The 13,927-nt window shown below is 38.8% G+C and overlaps 2 protein-coding genes across 3 annotated transcripts; one reads left to right on the top strand and one right to left on the bottom strand.

Annotated features, from left to right (window-relative positions):
* ccdc90b (coiled-coil domain containing 90B) lies at positions 1-3,234 on the top strand. Of its 2 annotated transcripts, XM_076979614.1 has the most exons (9): positions 1-259; positions 341-460; positions 1,303-1,406; positions 1,494-1,595; positions 1,700-1,741; positions 1,856-1,927; positions 2,036-2,089; positions 2,209-2,323; positions 2,513-3,128. In XM_076979614.1, exons 1-9 carry the CDS (start codon positions 151-153, stop codon positions 2,566-2,568), a joined length of 774 nt encoding a protein of 257 aa, XP_076835729.1. In that variant the 5' UTR covers positions 1-150; the 3' UTR covers positions 2,569-3,128. The 2 variants fall into 2 exon arrangements, with proteins under 2 accessions (XP_076835729.1, XP_076835730.1); XM_076979615.1 differs by lacking the exon at positions 1,303-1,406 and having other exon boundaries at positions 46-259; positions 2,513-3,234.
* Positions 3,235-3,704: 470 nt separating this feature from the next.
* pcf11 (PCF11 cleavage and polyadenylation factor subunit) lies at positions 3,705-13,337 on the bottom strand. Its single transcript, XM_076979609.1, has 16 exons — positions 12,945-13,337; positions 10,925-11,050; positions 10,475-10,657; positions 10,196-10,378; positions 8,866-9,845; positions 8,535-8,718; positions 7,804-8,041; positions 6,077-7,527; positions 5,913-5,979; positions 5,697-5,813; positions 5,496-5,616; positions 4,998-5,181; positions 4,719-4,874; positions 4,518-4,610; positions 4,390-4,425; positions 3,705-4,174 (listed from the first exon to the last, which is right to left on the bottom strand). Exons 1-16 carry the CDS (start codon positions 13,107-13,109, stop codon positions 3,962-3,964), a joined length of 4,497 nt encoding a protein of 1,498 aa, XP_076835724.1. The 5' UTR covers positions 13,110-13,337; the 3' UTR covers positions 3,705-3,961.
* Positions 13,338-13,927: the final 590 nt, after the last annotated feature.

Below are 13,927 nucleotides of genomic sequence, written 5' to 3' on the forward strand. Positions count from 1 at the left end.
CGGTAGTCACGTGACCCGGAAGCGTCGCTTCTCCTCGGGACTGTTGTGAACGTTAGAAACTCGACAGGCTACACGCTAGCTGTCCCAGCTACCTACGTTTCCTAACTTTATTAAACAGCTCACTAATAATTAATCTCTTCATCTTGAAGCATGATGCACTGGACAACATTCGTACACAGACAATGTGCAGCTCAATTCCGAAAGCACATCAGACCCTGTCCATCTTTCATAGGACCAGCACCCTGTCACTACCCTAGAGGTAACCTGGTCAATCTGATTCTTACACGTCCTTAACCTCCACCGCAGTCTGTTAAAAGTTCATATCTGTTGTTAATATCAGGGCTCCACACAACGCACCCCGCTAAGACATACGACGTGCGAAAAGTGGAGCTGACGCCCCTTGATCAGAGGAAACTCACCTTCGACAGTCATGCATGCGTTCAAGATCTGGAGTCCAACGGTATGTTGGGTTTATTGTCTCTGTATGTAATAATAATAATAATACATTTTATTTAATGGCGCCTTTCTTGGCACTCTAGGTCACCTTACATAATTTAACAAACAAATTAAAAATACACAATAAAAATAAGTACAAAAAAGAAACAGTGCAAGTAAAATTTACAGGTCATAGGCAACTTTAAACAAGTGAGTTTTAAGTTTGATTTTAAAATGTGGTAATGAATCTGTGTTGCGAAGATCAGCTGGGAGTGAGTTCCAAAGGCGTGGAGCAGCACAACTAAACGCTCTGTTCCCCATAGTGGCAAGACGGACAGGTGGAATAGTGAGATAGATAGAAGAACAAGATCTAAGGGTGCGAACTGGTGTAGCAATATGAAGGAGGTCTAAAAGATATAAAGGGGTAAGATTATGGAGAGCTTTGAAAGTTAAAAGGAGTATTTTATAATTAATGCGATGAGAAATGGGAAGCCAATGAAGCTGCTGTAAAACAGGAGTGATATGATGCATTGTAGGGGCCTGTGAAATGATACGAGCAGCTGAATTTTGTACTAATTGTAATTTATGAAGGGTTTTCTGAGGTAGACCAAACAAAAGAGAATTACAGTAATCTAAACGAGAAGTAACCAGACTATGAACCAAGATAGCAGTAGAGTGATGATTAGGAGAAGGACGAAGACGATTTATATTTCGAAGATGGAAATAAGCTGACCGAGTGATATTATTAACATGAGAAACAAAAGAAAGAGTGCTATCAAGGATGACATCCAGACTCTTAACCCAGACATGTAAACCAACGCATGTACCTGCGTGTTTGTGACTCGCCTTGTTGTCAAAAACAATCAGGGTTTGAAAAGAAGCAAGCAGAGGTGATCGTGGCAGCACTGGTGTCTCTTACCACAGCCAACATGGACATTGTGTATAGAGATATGGTGACAGGAGCACACCAGGTACACAACACACATGGCAGGTAAACAGGCAGTGCTGTGAAGCTTTACTGGTCAAATGCAGTTTTTTCAATGCCTTTTCTGTTTTAGGAAATCACACTTCAACAAATTATGGCGCATTTGGATTCTATTAGAAAGGACATGGTTATTTTGGAAAAGAGTGAATTTGCCAACTTGCGCTCAGAAAACGCAGTAGGGTTTCTTATATGTTCTTTAAAAAAATGAAAACATAACAATTTGACACTTTATATGTACTAATAGATGTGTCTCAAACATCTAATTGTATTTCCAATTAGAAAATGAAAACTGAGCTTGAACAAATCAAGAACAGATTGCTTGTGAGTGTAACATTTTATGCTTGATTTAATAACCATTCTCCTAATGGAACTTACAGTTTGACATTGTTCATTCAGGGTTTTAATGCTGGATATGTGACAATAACTTTGTTGCAGGAGGAAAGTAAGAAAATGCAAGCAGATGCTAAGTTGGACATAAATCTAGAGCGAAGTAGAGTTACTGACATGGTGGGTCAGTGTGCTGTTTGACCAGTACTGCTTATAAAGTTTCTAAGATGTCTTTATTAGATGCCGTTATCTTTATATAGCAAGTATGAGCAGTCTTTCATTCATCAGTTCACAGAACAAGAGAAGAAACTAATGGAAGTCAGTGCAGAAGTCCATAAAAAGGTATGTTTTAAAGATAGCTTTTTCATAAATTCAATTAAAGGTATTGACAGCATAATTGAAATTCAATGATAAATAAAATAGGTTAAGCTTAACACAATCAGAATTCTGTCTTACACTAGAATGCTGAAATTGAATCCAACGCTGTGGAAACTACCAAGAAAATAGATATAGAAGTGGCTTCATTGAAAACCCTTCTGGAATCGCTCAAATTGCAGACTGTTCGATATCTTGCAGGTAGGTAGTTTTCCAGCAATGTTAGTGGACTGTTGGCTATATAGTCATGTTATATTAATTGCTAGCCAGTGTCACATTGTAAACTATCTTTACTAGCTAAATTATTAGTATTATTAAATTACTAGTGTCAATATTCAATTTGATTTTAGAGGTTTTTGTTTTTTTATGCTTTTTTATTATTATTTACAGCATGCATCTTCTCCTGTTTGGCTATTGCCCTGGGATTCCATCGCCTTTGGAAATAAAAAATGCCCAAAAACTAAAATTTTGGTTTGATTTTTTCCATTTGTAATAACTTTATTAAGATGCTCTTTATGTACATTTGTTTGCATGTGTTCTTATTTTTTAATTGTCAGATTATATCTTGCAAAACATTAGAACCTGCCTAAAAGTTGCTCACTCCTTAATAGTAAAATTTTCATATTCTTTGATCTGTTTTGTATGGCTGTATTTGCACTGTTGATTTATATAAACATATTAGCAGTGAATTCTGTTTTTTTTTTAGATTTTGTTTTTGTCTATATAATCAATAAATTAAAATGTCCCAATGCAACAATTCCCAATTGCTTATAATGTATTTTCCCCCCAGTAGATGGTGCTGTCACATTTCAACAGTCGACCTTAGCCTTGATAGTACTACATACATCCAAAACAGAACTTGTCTAATTCAATGGATGTGAAGGACTTAAGAGAATCATCTGTGTGATATTACTTTTCATTTGCTTACTAATCAGACACTGAGCAACTCAAAAATGTATAGAGCAAGTGCAAAGATGGTTTTGGAGCTATCGTGGGTATATATTCAAATAAACAGCATTTAGCTTAAGATATTCTATAAGCATCCATGTTGAACAGATCTTAATATGTGCAAGGATTTTTTTTATGGTGATTGTGGGTGAAACAAAGACGAGATGTTTATCAACAACACAATCTTTATTTAGGATAAAAGGTGAAACTGACAGATTCAAATCTTAAGTGAAGCACACAGTAAATACTTTTCACACAAAGACACTACTTTTTTTTTTTAAAGATTCATTTTATTGAATATTTTGTATTTCAAGCAACTTAACCTTAATCTGATTTCCCCCTTTTTAATTAGACATTTATTAGTCATAACAAAACATTAGTAAACTCAGTGGGTTCGACATATTTACACATTTGTTATTCCTTATCCTTAGAAAATTCTATCAATAAATTAAATGTTCAGACTCGAAGGATTTTTTCTGCTACGGAAATGGGGCTTTCTAGGTAACCAAAGCGTCATATAAATTAACTTAACCATTGTGGTCTGCTCCTCAAAAGTCTGAACAAATATCTCATTGAAGAAAAGAATTCTTGGAGGATTTAAATCCAAAAGCCTCAGTTTCAGTATTACACAATATACCAAAAAATATTAATCTTTATTTATAAATTAAATTGTACATGTATTTACCCCAACATACATATTTTAAAGTATATTTGAGTGGGCATTCACACAGCAAAAACACCTGAAATTTGCAGGCAATTACAAATACCAAAATGTATTTAATGTATGCATAGCTGAGGGCCCAGCCTCAGAGCGGTCTCATAAAAATACTTCCTTACAAAACCCCAAAGCACAACTTAGGGAACCACAAAAGAAGGTTTTAAAGCAGCTTTTTAAAAAATAATTGCACTAGGTTGTGACTCTCCTTCCAACTTAACCTGAACCTCATCTTTTACCGTCAGAGCATCTATGTTCACCTCAGCGGTTTCTTCTTTAATACTGGAGCATGACGCCTCACCTTCCTTCTCTTGTTTTAAGAAAGCATTTAAAGGGTTTTCTGTCAGCATTTTATTGGGTGATGGTGTACAATCCACAAAGGATGATGTCTATGGTGTTTTTTATTTTTTTTAATGGAAAGAAAAAGAAAGAACCCATGTTATGCATGAATGACACGTGAAGCGCTTCTTCCTCCAATAAGCATGGACAATCAAATGACTATTGAAGTAAAAGGCTTAAAAGTATAAATGTGAAGACAGCAACTTTATAGTAATATTAACACAGTAACAATGAATCAAATCTTAGGACAAGGCTCAACACTTACATTTTTGTAGTCTTCATAACACGAGGGATGATATGTCTGAAAGAGATAGTGACAGGGGCAGTCAGTCCATTGTCTATTATTTCAAACAAATGGACTTTGCTTATTTAAATGTGCATTAAGTGTTATACCTTTCCATCATCTCGAATGGCATTTTTCAAGTGCCACTCCTCCTCCTCTTCCTCCCAGTACATCTCAAACTGCTCCTGGCATATTTCACAAGACTAAGGGCAAAAACAGATCAAACGTGATTGCAGTACTAGTTACTTAACTTCCAAAATTGTTTAAAGAGATAAAAAATAATAATAATGAAAAAGTATAAACAGACGTACTTCATCAACAACATCTGGGGCAGCCTTAACACTCTGGAACTCTCTCTCTTTAGCTGCTTCCTGTGTTTTCTGTACATCTTCCTCATGGACTTTTTCAAAGAATTGACTCTTTGCTCTCTCCTCAAGATCAGCAATTTCTTCAAATTCAATCCAGTCCTAAACCACAATATAATACTTTACATAAAAACTTCAACAGAGCAATAATCTTGTCCACAGATGTCACCTTATTAGTTGCATGTGTGTCAGGAAAATAATAACAGGAAATATGTTAAGACTTACTGTCAAACTGTAGTACCAGCGCCGATGTGTTACTTTCTTACTAATGTCTTTTTCAGATCGATTCTGTCTATAATGCCAGTCCAAGTGATCAGCATAAACATCAGTCTGAGAGGCAGTAAAGCGCATTCCACAGGAATAGCACTGGATTCCAGTGTACAGTTTGGTGATAACACCTTCATATCTCCTGTAAAGTAAATAAAATAAAAGCCACAAAAAGTTAAATATGGTATTGTAGTATCGCTAAATTTGGTCCATGTGTGGTCAAATGGAAGGGCCTTTACACATTTAAATTAGTGGTGTCAATTCCAGGTTCAGAGATTAAAAGTCCTCACCAGGATTTTGCTCAAGCTTTCTAGATTTTCTAATTAACAATCCAGGTAAAATTAGTGGAATCAACACAATCCAGGAAGCCTGAGCAAAATCCTGGTGAGAACTTTTAATCTCTGAACCTGGAATTGACACCTCTAATTTAAATACACGTTGAATAGATTAACACACTGTTTCATGTCATCTAAAACGAAGCCAGTCAAATCAGGGAGGTTTTCATCATCATCTTGCTCCTCTTCCTCTGGTTCCTCCTCTTCGGGTACACTCTGAATCTGAGGTACCGATGTGGATTCTGAAACACAAGGAAGATGTACTGAGTATTTTTAAGAAGCAAAAGTGCTTTTTCATCATTCTAAACAATGACATACTTACCACTACTGCTGGTATCTGCTTGTGTTGGTTTGATAATACCAGTGGATATTAGCTTAGCTACCAGATCATTCACATCCATTTGACCAAGATGACTCTCAGGCTGCACAAACTGGGAAGCTGACAAGTAAAGACACAAATTATATTAGCTTGTCATAGCATTATTTACATAGAAACAAAAAGAAAATCCATAATGTAATGAGTTATGGACCATCTTACTTGATGGATTGAAAGGCACTGGGGTTTGTGGTATGAAGGTCTGACCCGGAGCTGGAATAACACCCATCTAAAGGCACAGGGAAACATACAAATGAAGTTATGTAATCGGTTAGGTGTGTATACACCCCATAGTGCCCTTCCAGGTGGGGTGGGCACATACTCACAGGTTGAGGGAGGTTTCCTACAGGAGCAGTAGGAAATGGGGCAACGGGCCTATATGAATTCTGAAATCCTGAAGGTGCAGAAACTGGCACGTTGAAGTTTGAGGCCTGGGAAACATTTGGTTGGATGTGAAATGGTTGTGGTTGACTGGGAAATGCATTTGGTGGTGCCACATTGAAACTAGGTGGTGGGACACCAGGAGTCAACATCGGGCCCTGACTCTGACCCTGAGGTTGATCAAACATCGTCTGTCCTTGCGGTCTCATTGAGTTTTGTATATTTGGAGGTCCACGGTATCTTGGAGGAACTTGTGGTGCAGAGTCATATCTAGAAATGCCAGGAGGTTGCCCATCAAATCTTATGGGTGCTTGTTGCACTGGGCTGTCAAAGCGCATTATGCTACCCTGGCTGGCCGGATTTTCAATTCGCCGTTGCCCTTCATAATTTACAGGCCCAGAAGGATATCTCATAGGGCTATCAAATCCTGCTGGGGGACCAGGTGGCATATGGGGATTATCAAACCTTGTGGGGCCCTCAAATCGATTAGGGTGCACTGAATTTTCATAACGCATCGGTCCTTGACCATCAAATCTTCCAGGTCCTTGATGTCCCATTGGACTGTCAAAACGTCCTGGTCCCTCAAACCGCCCAACACTATGTGGTTCTCCAAACCTGACTGGCCCATGTGGCATAGAATGGTTATCATATCTTCCAGGGCCTTTCAATAGCGGGGGTCGTTCAAATCGGTTTGGTCCATGGGAATCGTATCTACCATGTCCATCATATCTAGATGGTCCATGACCACCAGGTCCATCGTATCTTCCTGGGCCTGTGTTTCCCTCATATCTGCCTAGTGGTTGAGGTCTGGACAGTCCATCTGATCTTTGTTGTCCTATGTGCCCATGTACCCCTTCATTTGAAGGATGGGAACTCTTGTGTCCCTCAAATCGTGGAATGTTTGGTCCATCATGTCTCAACATATTCGCCTGCGAGGTAGGTCCTTCAGAATGAGGCGGTGTTTGCCCAGGAGATTCACTATGATTTCGTCCACCTCTTCCTGCTCCCGAGATCACATCATGCCTTGAAGGAACTTCAGAACTTATAGGACCATCATTGTCTGTACCAGAGTGAACACTGTTAGGACTTTCAAACCTGGGACTGATCTCCCCATCATCAAGCTGATCCAGTTCCATAGGTGATGATGGTCTTTCAAACGGCAGAACTGGAGATTTCCCAGAGATGATTTCACAGTTGACTGGACTTGGTGTATTCCTGAAAGTATGTCCTGTTCGAGATGGTGGTCTGTCATTTCTTCTAGGATCGTCATGTCCAGAGAATGGTTTTAGGGTATCACCACTCCTTTTGTGTGAATCTGAGGATTCATTGAATGGATCATCCTCATGTTGTGTCTTATGATGAAGCAGACCGTCACTCAGAGGAGAGCACTCATTAACTGTACATAAAACAAAAGGTTATATAGTAAATATTTACAATGAATCATCCCTATGGAATATCACACCACAGCCATGTTGTAACTTAAAAGCTTCAAGTTCTATAAACAAGCGATTTAAGATGTTAAACAAATAAGCACCAAGTCACAACTCTTAACTACTCATAGACCACACATCGAGTGTCAATATTTCTGTACCACAAATCGTTGACTAAACCACCAATTCAAACCAAGCATTAAACATGCATTAAAATGCATCTGTCTAAACAGAAGCATTACCTGGGCGCTGCAGCCGTGTTTTTTTCAGCTTCAATTTGTGCTCCAGGTAAGAGAGTTCAGCAGACATGTTTCCATGAAGGTGCTTCTTTTTAGATATATACGAACCATCATCACTCGACCCCTCCCAAGAATCAGACCTCTGTCTTTCTTCTTGATATTGAAAAAGCTGCTTGATTTGGTGAGCCACATTGAGGAAGTCTTCCTGGGATATCTCTCCATTAGCCATCCTTTGGCTAGCCTAAAAGACAATGGCAAGGAATATTTACCACAAGATGTGTATAGTGCACTTAACAAGTAATTTAAAGTATACCATACTAACTCTATTGATGCTAGTAAGATACAAGTACATATATAATACTAGTATATAGTTTTCTAATGCTACTATGTACATATGTATGTATGTGTATTACTATTTACTCCTTTACTGTTGCATCATGGATTTATAGATATATATTGCCCTTGTGGTTTAACCATATTTCTGTAATCAGACTTTGCAAAGCACTTTTTGACTCGTCTGGGATAAGTACTACATAAACAAACATTATTTACTACATATACTGTGCAAAAAATATTAAATGCTCATCAATCTTGCAAATGAGAATGACATTCCTAATGCAAAATATACCAATGTATTTTTCTTAAGAAAAAGAAATGTGACAAAAACAAAACCAGATATTAAAAACTTCAAATAATACCACAAACACAAAAACCCCCACACTTCTTTGGGATACCTTTCGTAAAAGATCTCTCTTGCTGGCAGAATTGAGCACTTCTGGTATTTGTAAGTTGGCATCAACACTCAGACGGTGCTGTTTCAGTGTCCGTGGTGTTGCAGGTCTTTGATTACTGCCCCATGTTTTATGCCTCTGAGGCCCTGGTTTGCCATGTGAAAGATCCGGCTCAGGTTGTTTGAGACTGGATGAAAAATTCAAATATAACACTTACATGATGACCACATTTTGTTATGCATACTTTACAATTCTATATTGATAAAAATCAAACTGTGCATTCAATGTGCGCCCCCCCGAAGTGACAAAGTCCACATAGCACAAAATTACTTACGGCTTATTTTCGTCCCACCCACTTTTCCATTTCTTGGCATCTTTTGTACTTTTACGGTCTGCAGGCGATATCCTCTGTGGTTGCATGTCTCTATGTTCAGGAGGCCGATCTTCTAGAGGTCTTTTTAACCGTCTTTGTTCAGAAATGTTCTTCTTCGGTGCACTTCGCTCCTCTCTGGTGCTTGATTGTTGGACAGAGTCCTCATTATGTGGGTGTTTGCTCAATTGCCTACCCTTACCCAATTTGGGTGGAGTGATGCTCCTCGTTCTTCGCTTTGGGGACCGCCTTTCTTTTCTTTTAGGAGAATGTGCAGGTGGTGAGCGAGATCTTGACCGAGATCTCTTCCTGATATTAGCTTTATTGACTTTAATCTCTTGTTTCTGAAAAGACTCAAGTCGTTCGTGCTTATTCAGAGACCCGTTCACAGGCTTGGCTCTAGCAGTGGTGGACCTCTGCTGCTCACTGCCCTTAACTCCATCATCTCTTTCTTTTTTCTCTGAAGTCCTTTTCTTCTCCCTGCCATCTTCCTCTTTCGAGTCAGTCTTTTCATTCACCTGCTTCCTTAACCTTGGGTCTTTTTTATTAACATCTGATGCCTTTGTATGTTCAACTTCAATGTCTCTGCTTTTATTAAAGACGCCTTTACCTGATGGTGATGCCGATTTGGATTTTGCTTTGTCCTCAGTTGCAGAGGAATCTTTTTTAGGGATTCTCATTAGCTTACTTGTGGGCACAGGCCCCCTTTTATCTGGTGTACTCATAGATGGTGTGACTGGGTTCTCCTTCTTGTGTGTTCCTTGCTCTTTTGTGTTGACTGTTGTAGCAGGACCTCGGTTTAACCTAGGGTCCCTGGTTGATGCCTTTTCTGCCTGTGCTGGAGGCCATGGTTTGGTGTGTGGTGTAGGACCCGACTGGCTGACCACTGGTGGTGGATCAAATGGGACTTGAACAGCAACGGGTGGGTGGTTTGTACTAGCAGCCTTAAGGAAAGAAACAAGCACTTAAATTCAACTTCCACCCGTTCAAATAATTTCCCTCTCATTTAAACATTAAAAGGTGTGCGAGAAGATGGGAAAGGGAGACTGCAGTCTCTTTGACCCAACAATTTTTTTTTTACATCACTTCCTAATTTGCCTCACAATACACAATAAGGTTTCCGCAACAGCAAATGAACTCCAGCATATTACATGTGTGCAAGTAGTGAAATAATGCTCTTTAAAACACTAAAGAATGAAAAAACTATACTCTTCACAGGAGTAATTATACCTAAATGAAAAAAAAGCACACAACAAATCAATCACCTGCAAACAGTGCACGCACAAAAACTTACCAGCTGGGCTTTTGTCTGTTCAAGTTCAAGCTCTATCTTCTTCTGCTGAAGTTCTAGCAACTGCTTTTGCTTAGCAAGCAATTGTTGTCTTATTTTTTGCTCCTGTGTCAAGTTCTTCTCACTGACTGTGGAATGACCCTGTGGTTGTGGTGTCATGGCCCTCGGAGATGCTAGTTCTTCAGTCTACGCAAAAACACAGTATATTATAAAATAGGATTAACCGATTTTATTCCCACATAGTATGATTAAGAGCTACCATTCCTTAATCCATATGCTTACCGGCTTTAAAAATTTGGGGTTGACATGGATACTTGAATTCACATTGGGTGGAAGCGGCTTGATTGGCCAAGCAGGATCAATAGAATTCACACGAACATCTAAAGCATACAGTTTCTTCAAAGGGAAAATATCATCCCATGTGGAGCGCAATTTGAAGAGGCTTTTCCTAGTGTTCTCATCCACCTAGAGCAAGGTAGAAATACTTTTTACTTCATCTTACTAAAGGAAAAATGGTGTAGATAAAACAAGCATGCTTAACAATACTATATGGTGTTGCTGGAACAATAAGTAATCTCTGATAGTAAGTAATCCGCCAACCTGTGTATTGCTAGACTAAATGTAAAACAAAGTACATATAATGCTCGTTTGCACATGTAAATCGCTACCACCCCTAACAAAAAATGATGTAATGGTTAGCGAGACCCTAGGCAGAAACAGTAAATGAAGTACCTTCTCAAAAACACAAATAAAGGAAGTGATTAGGTTTTTAGCAAACACTTCAAGGTACTCTCCTCCAACATTCTTCACTATGGAATCCACTAAGTACAAAACAGGGAGCTTCTCGGCAGGAGGCGCCTAAAGTGATAGAAAACTGAGAATTTTAGTATACAACATGACAAATATACAGTTACAATGTGATATTCCATTTTAGTTTGTATCTTCTGGTGTGTTAAAAACAAAAAGTAGTTGAATCTAGGTTGGGGGGGTTGTCACAAAAAGTTCCCAAAAAGCAGGTTTCCTTGTGGTTACTTCCATATTCTTCCAAAGGCTTTCAGTCTTTATTTTTGAAGGTCCGCAAGATATGTTTTTGGGGGTAAGAGGGGTCAAATCCTGAAGAAAAAAAGAAAAGCACATCTGCAGACACAAATGGCAACTGATCCACCATGAGGATTCCAAAAACCCAAAAAAAGACGGAAAAATGAATACTGCATTCTTCACAAAAAATAAAAAATATTCCAAGGATCAATCTTCTGTGCTTGTATTGCAGGGCAAAATTATTTTATGTCCATATCACTCACTTTTATTAGTTACTAATAGTCATAATTTAAGACCCATTTTGGAAGTGTTGGTCTTTAAAGAGAACGCCATTTTAGAGCAAAAAAACAAAAAACCGTAAGGCTTCTTTTAAATGTACCTGCAATGGATGTGGTCCAATTAAACATTCGACATTTACCATTTTTGAAATTGAAAGATCAAACTTTTGCACAAAAATATGGAGTGGTAAAAAAGTACTTTTAAATCCAATTCTGGTGACTGGATTGTCCTGTAAACTAGAAATAATGTTGGCACTTTCCCCAGGTCAAAATGAAAACGCTGGGCAGGGACTGTTCATACCTTGATTGTAAGAATTAATGTTTTGTCAAACTATTAAGTAACTAAGTAATGACACTGTACACACATCTGACTATGGAAGTCATAAGTCCAATTGTTATGAACGCAAAATTACAAACAGGTGTTTCCACAAACAAATTACACTTGTAAAGAAAGACAAAAGCACATTTCATATAGTTTATTGTCATGTTTGTGTACCATTTATTAACAATAAAATCAATAGTGGAAATTTACTCATCAATCTAAACACGCCAAAAAAACACCCTTTATTAATTACGCTACCAAATACAAAACAAAATGGTGCACACTGCTAGACTGCCTCACTTTCACCATCTCAGAACTGCGGCTCTCACGTATAATTACCAAGATGAAGATACTGACCACATTTACATTACATTAACAGCGTTAATTTTAGTACTTTTTTTCAATCATATCTCGAAACACACTTGTTAGGTCAGCAGAAAATCTAAACAGTTGAGTCAGAAATAGCAATGTCTAACTGGTCCTACAAACTGGGGTTCATCTGCTCGCCACTATCCAGCGCCAACACCACCGACGTTAATCTAAATGGCGTTGATACCCTTCAAGTGAACCCACGTTACTAGCCGTGGCGTTGGGCCAATGCTGAACTAAACCCCGTGTATACGGCAGCTAATCAGCTAACTGGCTACGTAATGTTCATGGACAGCAGATATATTTAATTTTTAAGTTTTTTTTAAATGCCAATTTGCTTTTTAAAAGTCAGGATTCTACCCATTTGTCCTGTAAAGTACTAAAAGGCACAACTTGTAAGAAACCCCAAGCCATTAGGACAGCACACGTCCGACAGCAGCCAACTAGCTTAGCTGATCTTAGCTGACGTTTATCTGCTTAGTTTCACTTGCAACGTGTTTTAGGTTGACAAGTGTTGACCCGTGGGCTTCGACTAGAATAAAGATTAAATTAAAGCCAGGCCCAGCAGCCGTTGGAGGGTAAACTGGTTGGATAAGCGTACGTCTGTGCCCCCCACATCTGCCCTAAACCGGCCCGCACCAGCCAGAGCCGCCATGTTTGTTACAGACGCCCAGCAGGCCCCTACTCTGTACAACGAGGACAACATGGCCGAAACGAAACGGACAAAACTTGTTTTCATAAAAACCTTGGCGATTTGTGCTTCAATTATTGCGACGATATCCTTGGTGAACTGGATGTTCTCCTCGGCTAGGATGGTCAGCATGTTGATGTGCGGTTTGCTGTTGAAAGTCAAGTCTTCGAGCGACGACTGGTACTCCCGACAGGCGTCTTCCCTCGCCTCGTCCGACATCTTTGAGGCGGCTGTTCGATGCGGGTTTTTTTGGGGGGTTTTTCTTCACGACGTTTCTAGCAATATACAAACGTAAACTTTGCCACAGTCCATTTAAACATTTATCGTCGTTCCTTTTTTGCGTTCTTTACATACGATTCTCACAAGTTAACGCTCGTGTTTTCCTCCGAAATGTTGGTTTCTAATAGGCGTTTAGAAAATGTCCGCCCTCCTTCAACAGTTGAATGCGTCATACAAAAAGGTTTATAATAGCCCGTACGTCACTCTTTTGCGATTGGCTACTCGTGTTAGCGCCACCTCTTTTGCCCCACCCCTTTTGGTTACGTAACTAAAAGCGAGACACCAGCAGATAATCCCGGAAGTTATTCGTTTACGCTCGAAAAAAAAAACCATTTTTTGTAACGTATTTTCAGGCAGTTGTGAGTCCACATGTAAAATTCATGGCTGTAAAGTTATCTGGCTGTATATCCAGATAAAATGATCAACGTTTTTGGTTTAGGTCACCCCCAAGTAACAGTGGAAATTTGGGAGACATGAACAATCGTTTATTGCAGTGGTTTCATATCCTAATATAGCCTACATATGTATTTCAACAGACCTCCTTTCAAATGTGACGCATATTACAAATATAATAAAATGTAACTTAAATAAAACATATTTAGGTCGTGCTCGCTGATTGGTCTGGTATAATGACAAGACTCATAATGTAATATCTTACTCATCGTGGACAGGTTACCAGTTAATAAGATAAAATTATCCTTTATTAATCCCGCAACGGGGAAATTTGCAATATTACAGCAGCAGAGAGGAATGGACAG

The sequence above is a fragment of the Brachyhypopomus gauderio genome, chromosome 18 (assembly GCF_052324685.1).
Source record: "Brachyhypopomus gauderio isolate BG-103 chromosome 18, BGAUD_0.2, whole genome shotgun sequence".
In the NCBI taxonomy this organism is placed as follows: domain Eukaryota; kingdom Metazoa; phylum Chordata; class Actinopteri; order Gymnotiformes; family Hypopomidae; genus Brachyhypopomus; species Brachyhypopomus gauderio.

What these genes read in the sequence shown, in the direction of transcription:
- ccdc90b (XM_076979614.1), top strand. Translation starts at nt 151, where the DNA reads ATGATGCACTGGACAACATTCGTACACAGACAATGTGCAGCTCAATTC. An exon ending in ACCCTGTCACTACCCTAGAG is followed by an intron (nt 260 to 340) that starts GTAACCTGGTCA and finishes TGTTAATATCAG; the next exon opens with GGCTCCACACAACGCACCCC. An exon ending in TCAAGATCTGGAGTCCAACG is followed by an intron (nt 461 to 1,302) that starts GTATGTTGGGTT and finishes AAAAACAATCAG; the next exon opens with GGTTTGAAAAGAAGCAAGCA.
- pcf11 (XM_076979609.1), bottom strand. Translation starts at nt 13,109, where the DNA reads ATGTCGGACGAGGCGAGGGAAGACGCCTGTCGGGAGTACCAGTCGTCG. An exon ending in AACAGACAAAAGCCCAGCTG is followed by an intron (nt 9,846 to 10,195) that starts GTAAGTTTTTGT and finishes TCTTTCCTTAAG; the next exon opens with GCTGCTAGTACAAACCACCC. An exon ending in AGTGCCTTTCAATCCATCAA is followed by an intron (nt 5,814 to 5,912) that starts GTAAGATGGTCC and finishes TTTACTTGTCAG; the next exon opens with CTTCCCAGTTTGTGCAGCCT.